This window comes from Falco cherrug, chromosome 14, assembly GCF_023634085.1.
Source record: "Falco cherrug isolate bFalChe1 chromosome 14, bFalChe1.pri, whole genome shotgun sequence".
NCBI lineage: Eukaryota > Metazoa > Chordata > Aves > Falconiformes > Falconidae > Falco > Falco cherrug.
Genome location: NC_073710.1, coordinates 2,122,966 through 2,140,785, shown reverse-complemented (window position 1 = coordinate 2,140,785; position 17,820 = coordinate 2,122,966). Strand labels below are relative to the sequence as shown.

General features: G+C 46.6%; 1 protein-coding gene across 4 annotated transcripts in view; it reads left to right on the top strand.

The window, feature by feature from the left end:
- WDR59 (WD repeat domain 59) overlaps positions 1-17,820 on the top strand; it is a 51,420-nt gene that overhangs the window by 8,191 nt on the left and 25,409 nt on the right. For all 4 annotated transcript variants that reach the window (XM_055726414.1, XM_055726415.1, XM_055726416.1 and 1 more), the window contains exons 4-12: positions 1,777-1,862; positions 2,746-2,826; positions 4,788-4,825; positions 7,391-7,479; positions 7,962-8,078; positions 9,037-9,114; positions 10,031-10,187; positions 11,893-11,972; positions 14,154-14,286. In XM_055726414.1, coding sequence (XP_055582389.1) covers positions 1,777-1,862; positions 2,746-2,826; positions 4,788-4,825; positions 7,391-7,479; positions 7,962-8,078; positions 9,037-9,114; positions 10,031-10,187; positions 11,893-11,972; positions 14,154-14,286 — 859 coding nt within the window. The remainder of the gene's footprint in view (positions 1-1,776; positions 1,863-2,745; positions 2,827-4,787; positions 4,826-7,390; positions 7,480-7,961; positions 8,079-9,036; positions 9,115-10,030; positions 10,188-11,892; positions 11,973-14,153; positions 14,287-17,820) is intronic.

The following is a 17,820-nucleotide window of genomic DNA, read 5'->3' as shown; positions in this document are numbered from 1 at the left end:
TATTGAGGTCGTCATGTGTTCAGGTGGTGTAGACAGCCCTGAGGGTCCTATCCCTCTGCATCCCTGTGGATGGAAAGGGAGTGTGTAAAAGGCTACTATCCTGCTGGCCAGCATCCTCACCTGGTTTACAGTGCTGTTAATTGGAAGTGGTGCAGGCAGAGGGAAAGTCTGTTCTTGTGTTTGAATAAGGGCTTCTTATTTTTTTAGCTTCTTTCCAGAAGAGCTGAAACATGTCCTTTTGCTGTGCTTGGCTGTGTCTCCCCTCTGGCTCAAGCACGTTGCTGCTGTTTCAGAAATGCCATTGTTTTCGAGCCTAGATCCTTGTTACTTTTGTGTGGTCACAAATACTTGAACAAGAGGGTGATGAAATTGTTGGAAGTGTATACTGATACTTATCAGGAGAAACATGTGTTTTTAGAAAATGCTCCTGATGGGAGGAGCTGTCATTCCCACACACCTGGTGCTAGGGTCAGCACATTCCATGTGAGATGCCCCACTAAGAATCTGAGAAACTTCTGGTGATCCTCATCTTGTAGCAGCAGCTCTGAAGTCCTGGACAAATCCTGTTTGGTAATTTCACTCTACCCCCTTAAATCCATCTGTCAATAAGAAACATGCAAGGAGTTTTCCTTGCCCCAAGCCCTTGTGCAGCCCTGCTGTGAGCTATTAGAGAAGTGCCATGTATCATTGCTGGGTTGGGAGGAGACCTTTCATTTCAGGGAAGCCTGGAGTGTTTTATCTATCTGCAAGTTTAAATTCATATGAAGCAGCTTTGGGGTAGAAAAAACTCCACCACCACAAAAAACTGCCACAAAAAATGTAAGATGTCTCTTCTTTATTATCTTTTCCCTCATGTACACGTTAAGTCTGAGAAGAGGCTAATGAAAATCAGATGTTGAAGGTGTGTTATTTCTGTTTTTGCAAAATCAAGATGAATTTCCAGCCCAAGAATCACTGTGCTTGGTGCTATATATGCACTCAAAAAGGCAATTCCTGCCCCAGAAGGGCTGGAGTCAGCCTGGGCTGAAGCAAACCTCGATTGAGGCAGAACATGAACTTTAAAGCACGGTAACTAGTTTCTAAGTAACTTTGTGTGTGGCTGCATTTGGGGGAGGATTTCTTCCTGGAATGAGTAAAGGAGCCCTAAATAATGTTGTCATTGATTCATTTGGTTTGCTCCTGTGGTTTACAGTTAGTGATAAGCACTTAAAGCTTTTTTTTTTTTTTTTTTTTCCCTGGGCTGGCAAGGATGGACGTACCCTTGAGGAGGTGATCTTGAAGCCATTAGACTGTATTGGTTTTGTTTGGCAATGGCCCTGATTATCCCAGAAGGAAATTGGGAAAGAATTGAGGAGGACCAGTGGTGGTCTATCATCCCCCTCACTGAAAACTCCATTTGTGAATCTGAAAAGACTGGCAGGGTATTCCTGCGGAGAGAATTTGGCTGCCTGTTGCCTGCAGTTACAGCATGTTGTTAGGAAATAAAAGCTCAGAGAACATAATTTCATGGAAATATTTTGCAATGTGTTTTTTTTTTTTTTCTCCCATTCTTGTTCATCTCCAATTTTAAGTGGGTGTAATTAAAGTGTAAGCTTTTGAGTCCTTGCAGCCTGTAGTTTCATCTTTGCTCTCCCGCTTTGGGCAAGGACTCTGCTAATCACAGTGTGACTCATTGGTAGCAGGTTGTTCAAAGTGAAGAGAACCTGGTCCTAAGACATGGATTTTTGTCCTACCTGGTTTGCCTGAGACTGTCTCCTTTCTTCCATCTGATTTCAGAGCAATCAGCGAGTTGACCTGTATAAGTGGAAGGAAGGTAATGGGGAAGTGTGCACATCGCTGCAAGGACACACACGTGTGATCAGGTGAGGAACGAGGGATGCTGAGGACCGCTGGGTGGAAACTGGTGCATTGTTCTGTAGAAGCTGAATGTTCTGGTCCTGGCCCTGCTCAGGCTCTTGCTCTGAGCCTGTTTTTTCCACTTTTCCGGACTGTACTGCCTTCCCATTTGGAGATGGTGTCAGATGTGAAACTGCTCACCTTTTCATGGCTCCCCCCAGTATATCAACTTAGCCTTTGATGGCTCAAGTGTCATTGCCTTAGGCTGCTGTCCTTGTGAAGAACAGCAGCCATCATCTGGGAAACAGATAGCAGCATGTTTATTAAATTAAATCCGAGCCATGTTTGTGTGCGGTAGCAGCTTAATTAAAGCAGGTAATCCCAAAGGTCAAGCTCAAAGTGTGTTACAGTGGTGCAGGAGAGATTTCTGCCTCTGGTTCTAGGGTTGTATTACAGCACTGGGCTGGAAATGCAGGTGAAGGACTGTTTTTTTTACTCCAGCTCCTGATTGTGGAAAGTATGTACAGCCCTTGAAACACCATTGTTTGGGCTGACTGGAGGCTGTTTGTGTCCCAGGTGCACTTGGTGATCCCAATAGGAAGGCATCCCAGAGAGAGGTTGATGCCAAGAATGCCTGGTAACTTTGCCTGTGGAGGAAGGAGCGCATACATGATAGCTGTAAAGTTCAGAGCTAGGAGGTTACTTCACTGGAATTTACTAAGAAGCATTTCATTGCTTCTTGGGATTTACTTAGAGAAATGATTAAGATCTTGCTTTTCACTTAAATAGTTTTGGTAGATGTCACGGATGCCATGAATTTGTCAGAGAAATGTACTGGGGGCTTGTGAGCAGTTGATGCAAACTGTGTGTGCTTTTCTTTGCTGACCTACTATGATTTTGCATTTGCAGTGACCTGGACTGGGCAGTGTTTGAGCCAGACCTGCTGGTCACCAGTTCTGTTGACACATACATCTATATCTGGGACATCAAGTAAGAATCAGTATGTTTCTGCACTGCCGGGAAATCATTGGACTCCTTTCTGTAATTAACAGCTTGCAGGGCAAAGCATGCACTGATGGGTGCTGCTTTTCAGCTGCGCTTGAAGGGGCTTCATTTACTTCCCGTAATCTCAAAGATGACTTCTGTTCCCCTATTTTCAAGTCAGTTCAGAGTCAATGAAGGGTAGAGTGGTACAGTTAAGCCACAGTCACACTCCTGTTTTAAAAAAATACTGACTGGCTTCACTTCCTAACCACTTCAGATCCTTCCTTGGCAGCTTTTTCTGGAGTCCAAAGGTGTTCCTCAACCTGCTGGGCTTTTTAGCTGAGTGAGTGGGCACCATTTCATGATCCTTAAGCCATTTTCCACTAAATTCAGTGGTTGTCGCTGGCTCTCCCTCAGTGGTCGGAAGACTGGCAGTGGTGTTCAGAAACATTTTCCTGTTTGTGCCATCTCTTGATTCCTGGTGGTTTCTATCATGAGTAATTTCAGGGTAATGTATTTCCAACTATATATCCAAAACCCACCAATATTGAAATCCCATATTTTACACCTGAGAAGCAAGGAGCTGGCATTGAGACTGCTGGGTTCTCTTGCTGGCTGTACAGCGACTCTTTATGACCCCTGGCAAGTCACTTTGTTCCTCTCTTGCCTCCCTTGCTCAGTGATAATAGGAGGATAATTATATAACCCCACTGCACCAGGCTACCCCGAGGCTTGTTTAGCTCCTATGAAGCACTTAGATCCTTGGTTAAATGGTGCTTGAGAATGGCAATATATTATTAATGCGTAATTAAAAGACATAGAGAGACAATGACTGCTGGTTGTCTTTTCCTGTGACACTATCTTAGTGCCAAGCAAAAAACAGAGTTATCTGAAGGCTGTTATCAGAAGCCCCACTTTAACTCTTACTGTGCCCTTCCATCATTTTGTGTCTGCGTCTGTCACTCGTCCAGAAGCGCTGCTCAGGCAGTCTCTGACTAGCCTCTACATCCCACTTGTGCTAATAAGGTCTCTGAGCTTGCTGGGGCAGCAAGGTCCTGGGGCTGCTGGCCTCCAGCAAAGAACATGCTGCTGAAGCGGCTGTCTCTAATGACACCCCAGGGAGGTAGCCCTATGGTAAGAGCAGCTGGAAATTCTCTGCTTAATTTTTTGTACAAAATAACTTTTCGATTAGGCAGAATTAGAAGGAGAGGTGCAGTCCATTCCAGCAAATGTTCTGCTTTTCAGCAAACAAAAAAAGCTGAAGACAACGTTCCTCATTTTCACTGGTGTTTTTCATGAAAGGGCAGGTGATTTCCTGAGGAGGAAGGTCAAGGAGTGAATTGCCTTTCCATGTCCTAGCTGCTGGGAGCTGTCATGGTGCCGCACTGGCTTCTACCACCGCAGAATTTGTTCTGTAGTGTCTGTACACAGCTGGGCTTATTTCCTGGTAATTTTGTTGTTATGTGCTAGACATGAAGTCTTTGCTCTGAAGTCACTGCTCCATCTGCCTTGAATCAGGGTCTGCAAAGGCTCCACAAACACATCAGTGCCTCTTGTCTAGTTTTTCCACAGCTCTGTTAGTTCTTTTTAATCCTCCTGGGAAAGGCTATTTTGTTGCTTCCTGCAGCAACGCTTTGTGAGCCCCGTTTCCTTGCCTGCCCAGTTGCAATGTGCCGCTCTTGCAGGCGTTTCTCCTCTAGGCTCCTCTAACTCCATCCTACATCTTAAATTTGCTACTGTGTGTGGTGGCAAGACAGGATGGCTGCTGTCCTCCAGATGGTCACCTCTTTCCGTATTCCATTTAACATCAGTGTACTTTGGTAAGCAGAAGGCACGTTAGCTCCCAAGAGGCAGCAATAAAATTAGTCCTGGAATAGCAAGGAGCTTGCTGCGGGGTGGGTGGTGCGGTGTGTGTGGACCTGCTGGGCTGGGCTGTGGGTAGTCACGTTAGCCTTGTTGTGTTTCAGAGACACCAGGAAGCCTACAGTCTCGCTCTCTGCAGTCGGTAAGTATGACATGTATGTATGATGCAGGCATTAAGCGAGCCTGTTGTTGTATGCCCCTGCTGTTATTCATCCCTCCATTCATGCTCCAGAACTGATTGTGGCAGAGTACCGAAGTGCCACCGTGTGTGATTGTCCCATGTAGAGGCAGCCTGAAAGGCTCCAGTTCTCAACTCCTTTTAGAGAGGAGTGGAACTCAGAAAGAACGTGGAGCCCTTGGGTGTTCCCAGGCATGGAGGGCAGTGGTGGTGCTTGGACTGGCTGTCCTGAAGTTGATGGATGGTCATGTGGCATTTCTGCCTTTTAGATAGTTTCTTCCCTGCTTAACCACTGTGCCGCACTGCTCGTCCTGTGTCGCCTGCCTGTAGTTTCTCCATGTCCTTTTGTGTTTGAATCTGCTGAGAAACTGAATTGCACCCCAGGCAGTGGTGTCAGTGCTGCCAGCTGCCAGCCTGCTCCCTTACCTGCTGAGGGGCTGGCTACGTTAACCGCTGTGTCTGCTGCCCTGGGGCACCTTCAAGGTGCAGGAAGCTGCAGCGGTGACACAAAGATGCTCTTTGGGCTGCACTTGCTCTGGAAAGGCACTTGTCATGGCTCTTGGCAGTGTGACTGTCCAGCCGCCTGTAATCCCGCCTGCTGGCAGGTGCTGTGTGTCAGTCCTCACCAGCTGCCTGCTGGAGCTGGGCAAAGCACGGGTGATGAGAAAAACAGCCTTTTCCTGAGTTACTGTCCCCACAACGTGTGTCTCTTACGGTCTGCTGCTTAGATCTCCTTAGGCTACACATCTGCAGCGGCTCCCTCTTCCTTCTCAGCCAGCAAACCTCTCTATCAGCGACGCAGAAGCCTTCCTGAACTGGAGAGAAGCATAGCTTATTCTGGTGCCTGGGCGCAGGTTTCACAGGTCAGCTGAGCCAGCCCAGAAGCTTCCTCCCCGGAAATCTTCCTTCCTCCCGTGCCTGATTACATTTAGTGTTGGTCTAGATGTTGATGTACCCTTCCGTGAGTGGATCAAATCAATCAACTGGCAGCCTATTGGCAGCTTTTTTTTCCCCTGGACTAGTGTTTTGCCAGGTTGTCAGGGTGAATCTGCTCACCATGCAGCAGGAGGTGGGTAGTGAAGTGGGGAATAGCAGCTGGCTGAGATCTGTTTAGCTTTTTCATGGACCTCACCTTTCTGATAGCTTAAAATGTTTCGAAAATACTGGCAGAATAAGGATGAACAGAACATGTATTTCTCTTACAATGCCTGAATAATCCACATCAACTGAAGCTGTGTTTTGCTACTTACTAGAAATGACTGCCCATCTTCTGATTTTAGGTCCTTGACTGAGTCCCTTGTGATATCGTATATCATCATATCTGGACCATCATCCAGTTTCTTTACAATGCCGTTGGTGTCTTTGACTTCTGTGGTGTGTTTTGACAGTTATACGGTGGCCTTCTGGTCCACCCAGTGAGTCTACCTCCAGCTGGCCAGACACAAGGTCCACCTGCACTCCAGCCTTCTCCTGCACCTCCATTTCAGTAATAGATAATAACACTAGTTCCTTGTATAGCATCAGATAGTTTAGAGGGTGTTGGGGTGTTGTGGTTTAACCCCAGCTGATAATTAACTACCACGCAGCCACTCACTCGCTCCCCCACACGCACCCAGAGGGATGGGGAGGAGAATCAGAAAGGAATGTAAAACTTGAGGGTTGAGATAAGAACAATTTAATAATTGGAATTAAATAAAACCAAAATAATAATAACAGTTATAATTAAAAGGAGGGAGAAGGTGAGAGGAGTGAAATTCAAAGGGAAGAGAGAAAAGAAACCAAGTGATGCACAATACAGTTGCTCACCAGCCAATGACTGATGCTCAGCCAGCCCCCGAGCAGCAATCGGCAGGCCCCCGCCAACCCCCCCAGTTTATATACTGAGCATGATGTCCCATGGTATGGGACAGCCCTTGGGCCAGTTCGGGTCAGCTGTCCCGGCTGTGTCCCCTCCCAGTTTCTTGTGCCCCTCCAGCCTTTCTGCTGGCAAGGCCTGGGAAACCGAAAAGTTGTTGACTTAGTATAAAGGTTACTGAGCACAACAGTGTGTTGTTGACATTGTTCTGACACCAAATCCAAAACACAGCACTGCACCTGCTACTAAAAAGAAAATTCTACCCCAGCTGAAACCAGGACATGGGGAGAGAAGTTAATCAATCTTTAAGCACCTGGCAGTAACTTGAATGAAAACAGAAGGGATCTGGGAGGGAGGTAGTGGACCTGCAGTTCTTCTCTGGAGGAAGTTGCTCCTTCTGAACTAATGGGCATGAGTATTTTAATCGGGTACAACCCGTGGCTAGAAATTGCAGAGAAGATCTCTAGGCATGTAACTGGAACACTCTTGCTTTGCTGTCCTGAGGACACAATGGTTAATTGTTTCCACACCATTCTTTGTGCTGTTTTCTGGGATATCCTTCCTCTGAACTGCCTTTCCTGTGCAAAGAAGAGCAGCTTTAAGCCCAGGCCAGGCGTCTCCTGTGCCATTTACTTTTTAATTGCTTGTTTTGACCTGCTCTCTTTGTACTGCAGCTGGAGCTTCCCAGGTGAAGTGGAACAAGAAAAATGCCAACTGTTTGGCAACAAGCCATGATGGGGATGTCCGAATTTGGGACAAAAGGGTAAGCTGAAGGGTTTTTTGAGCAGTTTGTGCGTATTTTCACCTACCTGATACAGACGTCCCTCTGGTCAGAGGGATAAATACTCTGATAAATACTGAGAAAAATATGCTACTTTTTCCCCAAATCTTTCTTGTGAGTCAATTTAAACTAGAGGGAATTGGGAGCCTGCGAGCCTGAAGAGAGCATGTAGATAGCCTCCTTCCCCAGACACTGTGCCCGTTAACATTTTGCTTTTCATCTTGTAGTACTTAACTGTTTTACTGAGTATAAAGTATCATTCAGGGCTGCACTTGGTGACTGGAATTTGCCACACCTACACAGGACCTTTTCTTCAACTGTTTTTGCTGAGCTATTTGCCTTTGCCCAGCAGGAGGGTGTTCCACCTCTCTTGCCCTTGTTAAAAGTGTCTCTTTTTATGCCAGGTCTAGTTAGACCAAATTTCAGGAGTCCTGTGCTCAGAAGGAAAATGTCTCTCCTTGCAGAAACCCAGCACTGCAGTAGAGTACTTGGCAGCTCATCTCTCTAAAATCCACGGTCTGGATTGGCATCCTGACAATGAGTATACGCTGGCCACGTCCAGCCAGGACAACTCTGTCAGGGTAAGTGTTGCTTCAGGGACTCCTGCTTGGGAGATGTCAGGGTGGTGGAGCAGATCCCCTTCTACTGCTGCTGAAGTCTTGGGGCGTGCTTGCCATTGACAAGATCTGCATCCTTATGTTTTGGTTTCTGGCCACCTGCATGTGTTGAGCCAGGGGTGGCTTTACAGAACAGGCAGAGAAGTTGTTGCAGAATGGGTGCACATATGTTTGCCACATATCTGTGGTGATTTGGGCAGTACTGAAGCTGAAAACAACTGCCTCTGCCTGCTGCTTGCCAGAAGGGAGCTGGCCATACATGCCAGAAGAGCCTTCTCCCCAAAATGCAGTGTTGCCAGCCTCAAGCTGATTACAGCAGCTTGCGGGGAGACATACTCCAGCCTCCGGGGTACCCAAACTCATGCCGAACTGGGTTATCACTAAGAGACTGCCTGCAAGCATTGCTATGTAGGGCCTTTTACTTGCGGGGAAACAGTGCGCTTTGCATGTCAGCCAAATGGAGTTCATTCACGTTTAGCTAAGCTCTGAGGCAAATGCAATTGCTGTGAATTCTAGCAAAGCAAAAGGTTAGATTCTTCATTACAAAATTAGCAGTAACAGCAGGGTGGGCCTGCCTCCAGTCTGGACTGGTACATTGGCTGGGAGCCTGCAGGGTACCTTGTAGCTCTGAAAGCCCATGCAGGCTGCCTGTCTCCCTGCTCTAATTACTCAAGCCATGATCACTGTGAATATAACAAGTCCCTTGTTGTCTAAGGGATGCTGCCAGATGCTAGTAGCTTGATATTTGTCCTTTGGGGCCATCTCTGCTCGTAATGAATAGGATTACTAATGATGCTGTGGGCACCCTGGCAAGTTTTTTGCTGTTATATCTGCAAGCCGCATGGAAGACTGCAGCCTGAAAGTATAGCCAGCTGACTCCTGCTTTTGCTTGTCTTTCTGTTGCCTTCTATTTTTTTTTAAGTTCTGGGATTACCGTCAGCCTCGGAAATACCTCAATATCCTTCCCTGCCAGGTTCCTGTCTGGAAGGCAAGATACACGGTGAGTGAGACACTCCCACCAGCCCCACTTGTGCTGTGAGAGCAAATGTACAAAGGGACATTAAATAAAGAAGAACTGCTGAAGGGCTTCCACCAGTTCTACTGCTGGACATTAAGTTGATTTTAAAAATCTCTCTTGGTGCTTAAAAGGCCTAGAAGAGCAACATCTGCCATGGAGGGCACTCAGGAGAAGGAATGACTAATGGTGTGAGAGCCCAGTCTTGGACATCATCATTCTGGGGGGTGAAAACCTGGGTGCAGTGGTTGGCTCTGGGAGCAGGAGGCTTGGAAAGTCGTGGCTGCTCTCGCTGTCCTGTTTTTCCACTCAGCTCCAGCATTGGTACATGTTGCACAGAGCAATGCAGTGGTCTGCCCTCTCCAAGTGCTTCCTCTACTCCCAGTGTTTCCAAGTATGCCACGGTGGGCCCTTACAGTGTATCACATCCAAGAGCTGTTGCCTTTTACAGAACAAGCACCCAAGCATGTGAAGCTAAGGCTCTTAACATCAGTCATATCTGTTCCCTTCCCCAGACATTTGAATATGGCCTGAAGCTCAGTCCGTAGGTGCCAATTCTTCCAGCTGCAGGCAAATTGCAGTAAGGGTCCCATGTGAAAAGTCAGTGGGGAAATCCCTGCAGCCTCACAGCTGAAAAGTGAGGAAGCAGCAGAAAGAAATTATTAATCTTAAATGATCTGCATTGAATATCTCAGTGCACTACTGCTTACCCCTTGTAAGACAGTGGTTTTGCACAGCAGCTGCCTTGGACCCTCCCAGTTTCAGGTGTCGTTGTGGTTTGTGCTGAGCTCCTTCAAAGCCCAAGCATTCTTGGTGGGAAAAGGGAGGAACGAGAGTATGATTACAGCAGCAAGGGAGCATAACTCCCCGGGGCTAACTGGAGGGGTGTTTCTCTCTCAAGCCTTTCAGCAATGGGCTGGTGACAGTGATGGTCCCCCAGCTCCGTCGGGAGAACAGTCTGCTTCTCTGGAACGTCTTTGACTTGAACACGCCTGTCCACACTTTTGTGGGACATGATGATGTGGTGCTGGAGTTTCAGTGGAGGAAGCAGAAAGAAGGTGAGTTCAGGGCTGGATGTGTGCTCTTCCCTGCGCTGCAGCCATCGGCTGACCATGAGTGTGGGGGCCTGGCTCCTGGCTGTGATGCTTACACTATTGCCATTTGACTCTTGCCTTTCCCTGGAGTAGCTCCTACCCACTTTCCCACCCCGTTCCCCTCAAACTGTAGCTGGTTTGTACTGGTTTTATGGCAGTGCCCACAGAAGCGTTGCCCTTTGGTTCCATGCTAACAAAGCAAATCTACCAAATGCTGAGTGGGTCAGCGGTGACTCTTAATTGCTTCCACTCTCCTGTGAGTCTATTTTTAAATGGATCTTTCAGAATAAATTGAACAAACTATTAAATGGGTGTAGGAGTTCAGGCACCTCCCCCTGCTCCGAGCTGCAGGCTGACCGGTTAACCCCTCACATCACTGCCGGGATCAGCAGCCTCCAGCACATCCCAGACCACAGACCCAGCGAGCCCACCTTATCTGTGTGCTGGCAAAAGCAGGGGAGGAGGAGCGTGGGATAGAGAGGCTGCTCTTAGAGTTCAGTCCTGACTAAATTTTCCAGCGTAGGCAGCTAAATATAGGAGATTCCATATTAGAGGTTGGATAACCACACAGAGCACAGCTTTGTTTCCAGCACCTGGGGTGCCATTGACAGGACATGCACGCCTGGCTGCGGTGTCACTGGTGGTACAGCTTTGCAGTGCCGTGTAAAAGTTGTGGTCCAACCCTCTGCCACCAGCTGCTGGGGAAATTCAGTTAAGTCACCTTCTTCTCCATATCTTGCTTTTCCTCTTCCAAAAGAGGAGAGCAATCTAGAACTGTGTTAGGATCTGGAGGCGCAGCCTCAGACAGCTTGTGAATGAGCATTCAAGGAGGCTTGAACCACAGTTGTGTTGTCTTAGTTAATAGATACATGTCTGAGGCTGGAAGTCACGCTCATCTCAAGCAACATAAATCAGTCAGACAAGCATTCCAAGTCTGCTTTAGTGCAGACACAACCAAGATAGCACAAATCTCCTTCCACAGAGTCTGCTGTGCTGTATTTAGCCCCTGTGCCTCTGCAGAGGGGTGTAGGAAGCAGCTGTGCAGCAGCTAATTCTTAAGCGTAGCAGCTGTTTGACAAGGGAAACTTAAACTGTATCACCAGACGTAAACATGGGCATAAATATGTCTGTGTACCTTTATCAGTTGATCGATAGTATGTGGCTCGATGCATGCCATTGCAACCTCAACTTGTCTTGGCATCATCCGTCTTTCAGAAGGAGAAAGGGGGAGGGCAGAAGCATCTTAGCTTAGAAAAGTTTTAAAACATCTGCATCTTGAAGCAGATGATGAACTAAAAGATGTTTTGACTTTACAGTTATCGTAAAGATAGATCTGTTTCTCAACTATATTACTCGTTTTATTTAAATATTATAGTAGATCTTGTTCATTCCTAGTTCCTCATTCCTAGTTCCTAGAAAACTTGCGTCACATTCATTATACTTACTTTCACCTGTAAATTACACCACGTTTAGAGGTGTGGTAACCGTGGTGCAGGGAGGCATAAAGGCTGATCAATTCCAAGCAGAAAAGGACTTGCTCTGCCTTTCGGTTTAGTGCCTTATCCATTGGATCTCCCTGCTGGCTTGCTTGAATCTGTTTACACAAAACACAGGGCTGAGATAGTTTCTGTTTTCAGTGGGGTCTGTAAGTTGTTTCTGTCCTTCGTAGGTTCTAAAGACTACCAGCTGGTTACATGGTCCCGTGATCAGACTCTGCGAATGTGGCGGATTGACTCTCAGCTGCAGAGGGTACGTAAACACTTCTGCTTGTGAACTGTAGGCAGCTTCCTTACGGGCTGCATTCACCTCCCTTTCTTTGCACTCCCAGTCACTCCTCTGATATCCTAGAGCTGCAGACACAGCACCCAGCTGCCACTTCACTTTCCTCTTCAGCTCCAGCCCAGAAACATCCCCAAGGAGACCTGTGATAAGGCCTCTCTGTGCCTCAAAAGCTGCTGTAGAAGTGCAAGGCTGCTTTGTTGTGTAACAGTAAGCGTAGAAGTCTTTGGGGAAGGTAGAGATCAGTTACTGCCTGCATTGCCTCTAAAGATGCCACCTCCATGGCTGCAAGGCTGTATGACTCTTGGCATTTTAGGTGTCAGGTAAACGTAGGGATGGTGCCTTCCCCTTCCTCCCCTTGTTTCCATTGCCTCTCAGCCTGGTGCAAGCAGTGTGAATCCTGTTCTGCTGCCTGGCAGCAGTTGCAAATTGCTGATGCCGTTACTAGAACAGCTGTGCTGGGTCACACCAGAGGTTCATATGGCCACAATGGTCCATATTGCCCTGCGTCATCTTCAGCTGTGGGTATCTTGGAAGGAGATAAGAATGAGGCAAGTATCTAGTGATTTTTCTTTCATATGCCCTGCCAGCCTCCTGCAGTTTACAGCTTTGAGGCTCTTTGAGTCTGGCATCTTTGTATTTGACAGAGCTTTAGGAGTTTCATTTCTGTAGACTTGTTCTGTCTCTTTTTGGACATGTGTAAATTTTTGTCATCTTAAAAATCCTATTGACAAGGAGTTTCCTGGCTTTCTGCATGTTGTGTGGAAAAACAGCTCCTTTCATTTGTTTATTTTACAACCTGCTGGTTTCATTACACCGAAGATGAAATGAGCAGCCATCTTATCTGTGCCACTGGTAATTCCGTAGATCTCCCTTCTCAGCTGCCTCCTTTTTCAAGTCAAAAGGTCTTGATTTACTTTATCCTTTGTACAAGGTCTTTGATTGTCCTTTTGCATTCCACGACTTTTTTTTCAGTTCTACTGTAGACTTTTTGAGATGGGGATCTGAATTTTGTTCTTTCCAAAGAATTTTCACTACTTGGTTTGTTCCTTAAATTGTCAGGCATAATTCCATGAAAACATGGACTCAGTCTGGCCTCTACACCTTGTTCCCTCAGTCAGCTTGAACTTGCCATTTTTTCCCCTGTGTGCCTTGCTTTATATTTATCTGAACTGAAGTTCATCTTTCATGTTAATACAGTTACTCCAGTAAGGTGCTTCTGTGATTGTTTGCACTCAGCCACTCTTGTTACTACCCTGTAAAACTTGGTGGCATCAGCAAACCTGGTCATGTCGTTATTCACCTCCTATTCCAGGTTTTTAATGAATATGTTGAGAAGCATGTGTCCCAGCACAGATCCTGCAGAAGTCCTGCAGGTCTGTAACAAACTTTCTCTGTGAAAAAATGACCCTTTATTCCTACCTGATATATTTGTGAATAATTTGATTTCTTTCCTGTCTTTAAATCGAATGTTCATCCATGTCAGAGCCTTTACTATTCCTCTGCTGACTCCCGCTCTGTTGTCCTTGTCTTTGTCTGGATCAAACTACATACTTGATGGCACATTGCTGGTGACCAATGCTGGTATTTGCTGCATTGCACCTTTGTCCTTTCCTTTCTCCTCCCTGTTTCTTCATCATCCCTGTTTTCTTGTGCTGAACTTAAAATACTAAATTTTCATGGTCTCTTTTTGATACAGAACCTGGAACACTAGGGCCCCTAGTAATGTACCTCGGTCCCTAGATCATACTGGAATGTAAATATCAAAAGCAGAAAGGGTGCTGCTATTACATCTGATCTAAAAACTTAATCCAGTTTTGACAAATTAATTCAAGGAATTAAAGTTAAATCAGCTTTCGTTTTGATTAAAGTAAAACCTCTGTTACTTAGACTGGCCCTGTCAATCAAGTGGCTTTGTAAGCAAGTAGGAGATTTGGCTGGGCTGTCTGAGGTGACAGAGCTGAGGATGCTGGAAAGTGGAAAATCACCTGGTTTTGTCACAGAAACAATGCCGAGGTCTTGGTCATGACTGTTGCATGGACAGACAGACCTTGCATATCCAGCTCCCTGGAGAAACGAGTTGTTTAGTGATGGCTGTTTCCACAGCTTGGTTTCTGTTGTGCACCATATGGGTGTGTTTGTTCTTTTCAGCTGTGTGCTAATGATATCCTGGATGGAGTCGAGGACCTCATCGATGGGATTTCTCACCTGCCAGAGCCAGACAAGACCCTTCACCCCCAGGACTCGGAGCCCCAGCATAACTCTGGACATGGGGATGAGGAAGGTGAGACGAGCGATGGGTCATGGAACTTGAAACACCAGCTGTCTTTGTGTTGGGAAGAAGATGCATCTTGGCATAAGAAAATAACGTAGGCAAAGCACAAACTAGTGCAGTTTCAAAGGTTAATGGATTCCCCATCTGGGAGGAGGGAAAACACTAGGGGTTTCCCAGGATCATCCTGCCAAGCTTTTCCTCCTCTAACACAATGATTCGATCTGTAAAACGAAGCTCTTCCTTGTCACTAATATCATTTAATTGCCTTCTTTTTAGATTATAGTTGTGGCTTGCTGCTAAAAATAAGGCAGCCAGAAAGTCAGTTCTGGCTCTTAACTCACAGACTCATAGAATGGTTTGGGTTGGAAGCGACCTTCAGAGATCATCTAGTCCCAAGCTCCATCTCACGGGCAGGGACACCTTCCAGAAGACCAGGTTGTTCAAAGCCCCATCCAGCCTGGCCTTGACCACTTCTGGGGCTGGGGCATTCGCAGCTGCTCTGGGCAACCTGTGCCAGTCTCACCATCCTCTATGTAAAACATTTCTTCCTTATGTCCATTCGAAACCAGCGCTCTTTCATTTAAAACCTTTGCCCCTTGTCCTGTCGCTTTCAGGCCCTGGTAAAAAGTCTCTCTCCATCTTTCCTATAAGTCCTCTGTAAGTGTTGAAAGGCTGTGATAAGATCTCAGAGCTTTGTCTTCTCCAGGCTGAACAACCCCAACTCTCAGCCTTTCTTCAGTGGAGCGGTGTTCCATCCCTCAGACCGTTCTTGTGGCCTCCTCTGGAACTGCTCTGATAGGTCTTGTACCGGTAGATTAGTTTAAGCAGAGAGAAGAGGGTAGCATGTGGTAAGGCACTCTGACGCGAGCTGCTCACATCACGCCTGGTACCTAAACACTTCTGCTGGGGTGAGCTAACTGCGTGAACTCATCTAACACGGAGATGTTTGCTGGTGCCTTCTCCCATCCAGCAGAAGTCGTATGGAGAGAGCTCATGCATTTTTATTTGGGTATTGATGAAAGGTGCCTGAAGGCTGGCAGAGCAGAGGGAGAGGGATGGTATCTCCAAATTCTGGGTACTGTATGGGTGGGTGGGAATGGGTCGGAGGCTTTAACAGAAAGCATTGATTTGGCTTTATGGAAGAGAAGGCGTGCAAGGAAGGAATGTGAAGGAGGGTTTGTGTGGTTAAGGCACTGGCCAGGTTAAACATTCAGGGTGTTAGTGAAGAAGAAGAGATTGCAGCAGCTGAGACCCATGGTGATGATGTGCATGTGACAAAGTTATCTAAAGAGATTTCGCTGTCTAATACTGAGGAATAAGAATCCGATGCTCCCATGCCTTTGTGTCAGCTTGGGTTTAAATGCACAGTTCCTTTCTGTATTGTAGCAGGGTGCTACAATGGATCCCGAGGTGAGGGGCTTGCAGGAAAGTGATTTCATTCTCTTTAACTTGCCAACAAACCAGAGAGAAGGGGAGGAAGTGGCCTAATATCTGTCCTTTGAGAAAGGAGCCAGCTGTGAGGTCCCTTAGGGAAGGCATCTCTTCCTAACTGGAAGATGCCAACCCAGCAAATCCCAGTGAAGTTCTCCTCTGCCACCTGTCCTATGTGGCAGCAGAACAGGTTTCTAAAAGTTGTCAGCACCTCTGTCTGCGTCAGGGTTTTATAATATGATAAGAAAAGCCTCAGCCACCTGTGCTACCCATGAGCAGTACTGCGTGAGGAAGCACAGCCTCTCTTGCTCCAGTGGGAGCATTAAGTGTTATTCTGGCTGCCTGGCCTCTCTTTTTCCACAGAGAAGAGTTAACTCTTTTACTATCCCTGATGAGGTCACGGTCATACACCCTATGTGGTTTCCATGTGGGTCTGGCTTTGGTTCGGACTGGTAGGTTTTCCCTTGCAGCCAAAGGGAATGAAAATGGCTTTTCTGTAGCAGGGTAGATTTGTTGCAAATACCATGACTGCAGGATTAATGCACAGGCAAGTCCCTAGGCAGGAATTTCAGTTATTTCTAGCCTAAAAGCTGTTGTGGACTGTTGATGTTTCACCCTGGAGGTGACTGCATTTCAACTGCAGACAAAAGTCTCCATGTTATATTAGTAAAGCACTTCAGGGATGTTTGAAGAGAACAGCACTCTGCAGATAAATTGGAAGGCCCACCAGCTGTGTCGTCAGTGTGCAGCTCTCCTCACTGGCTGCTGCCTATAAAAGATCTTTAGGAATCTATACAGATATGTGGGCTTTGAGGGATTAGAAACTGATTGCAAGGGAATGGGAGGAGAAGACAAAGGGAGGGTACTGCCCGTATCGGAACCTCAGAGATGGCTTTCCAGTAAGCTATGTGGTGCCTTGAGCTAGAAATAATTATCTTCCCTGAGAGCCACTGATCTTCCTTTAATCCCCTTTTCAGCTCCCTTTTGTGAAGTATATCTAAGCACTATAGTAAAATCGCAAACAGGAATGAGTAGCTAAGCATCCTACCTATCCGTGTTCAGCAACCCACTGGGCAGCAGTAAAACCAGATATATTTGTCCCAGCAGCAAAGTCGTAACTTTTAGACAAATGCCTGTAAAAGGACAGCTTTTTGCATTTCTTGTAATTTATTTTTTTGCTAGGAGTAGTCTGTGCAATGCAATACTGCAAGTGTGACTATGACAGCTGAATAATCGGGACTTCCCTTGTGTCATTGGCACCATCATCAAAAAATACATTTGATCATCTTAGGTAGTGGTGCCACAGCAAAACACTCCTCAGAAGGAGCTGCCCTTGGCCTGTTGGGGGTACATAGCAAGATACGAGGCAAAAGGCAGGAATGAGCACAGGCAGAGATTATTTCTTCTGAAACTCAGTCAAGTTCACTCTATTAACCATAATTCCTTGTGTCCTGCAGTGCTTGCCTGGCTGTTTAAATGTGTTCTGGCCTTCAGGGGTTATTGTCCTGAAGTGTTGGAACCGGACAAGCTAAACCCAGCATTTAGATGAGTCTTTAAAGGCCATTAAAACAGTAGAGTGCTTTGCAATGTTAAAATGCAAACGGCTGCTACAAATGAATTAAGCCTCTGCTAGGGCCAGAATTGCCCCCTTCTCTCTCCCAAAGCTTTATTTTGCTTCGGAAGCATTCCCTGAAAGCCAGGGGTGGTGGGGTCTGAGTCCCAAAGGCCAGAGCTCCTCCTGGAGACTGCTTTGGCAGCAGTTCTTTCCCCCTGAACTGAGAGGCTCTAGTTCAGCTGTTTGTGACTCTGGCAGTACTGCGCAGGGAGGAGAAGGGATCTCAAATGAGACAGACCATTTAGGGCAGTGCAGAATACAGGCAGGTTCTTAACCTTCCTGGGAAACCTGTGTGCAGACAGATTTGTTTTTTTGAAGAGCAAGGCTCAGAAGCCTGCCTCTAAACAACAGCTGAGACCCTCCAGCTCACAGGTCTTTGCCAGGTAAAACTCATATCTCCATGTGTCAGCAGAGCAGAGGAAAGCCTGCTGTCTTGGCTCCCTCCTGGCATCGTGTGCCAAAAATCTGTCTGTTATAGCTTGTTTCAAACTGTTCTC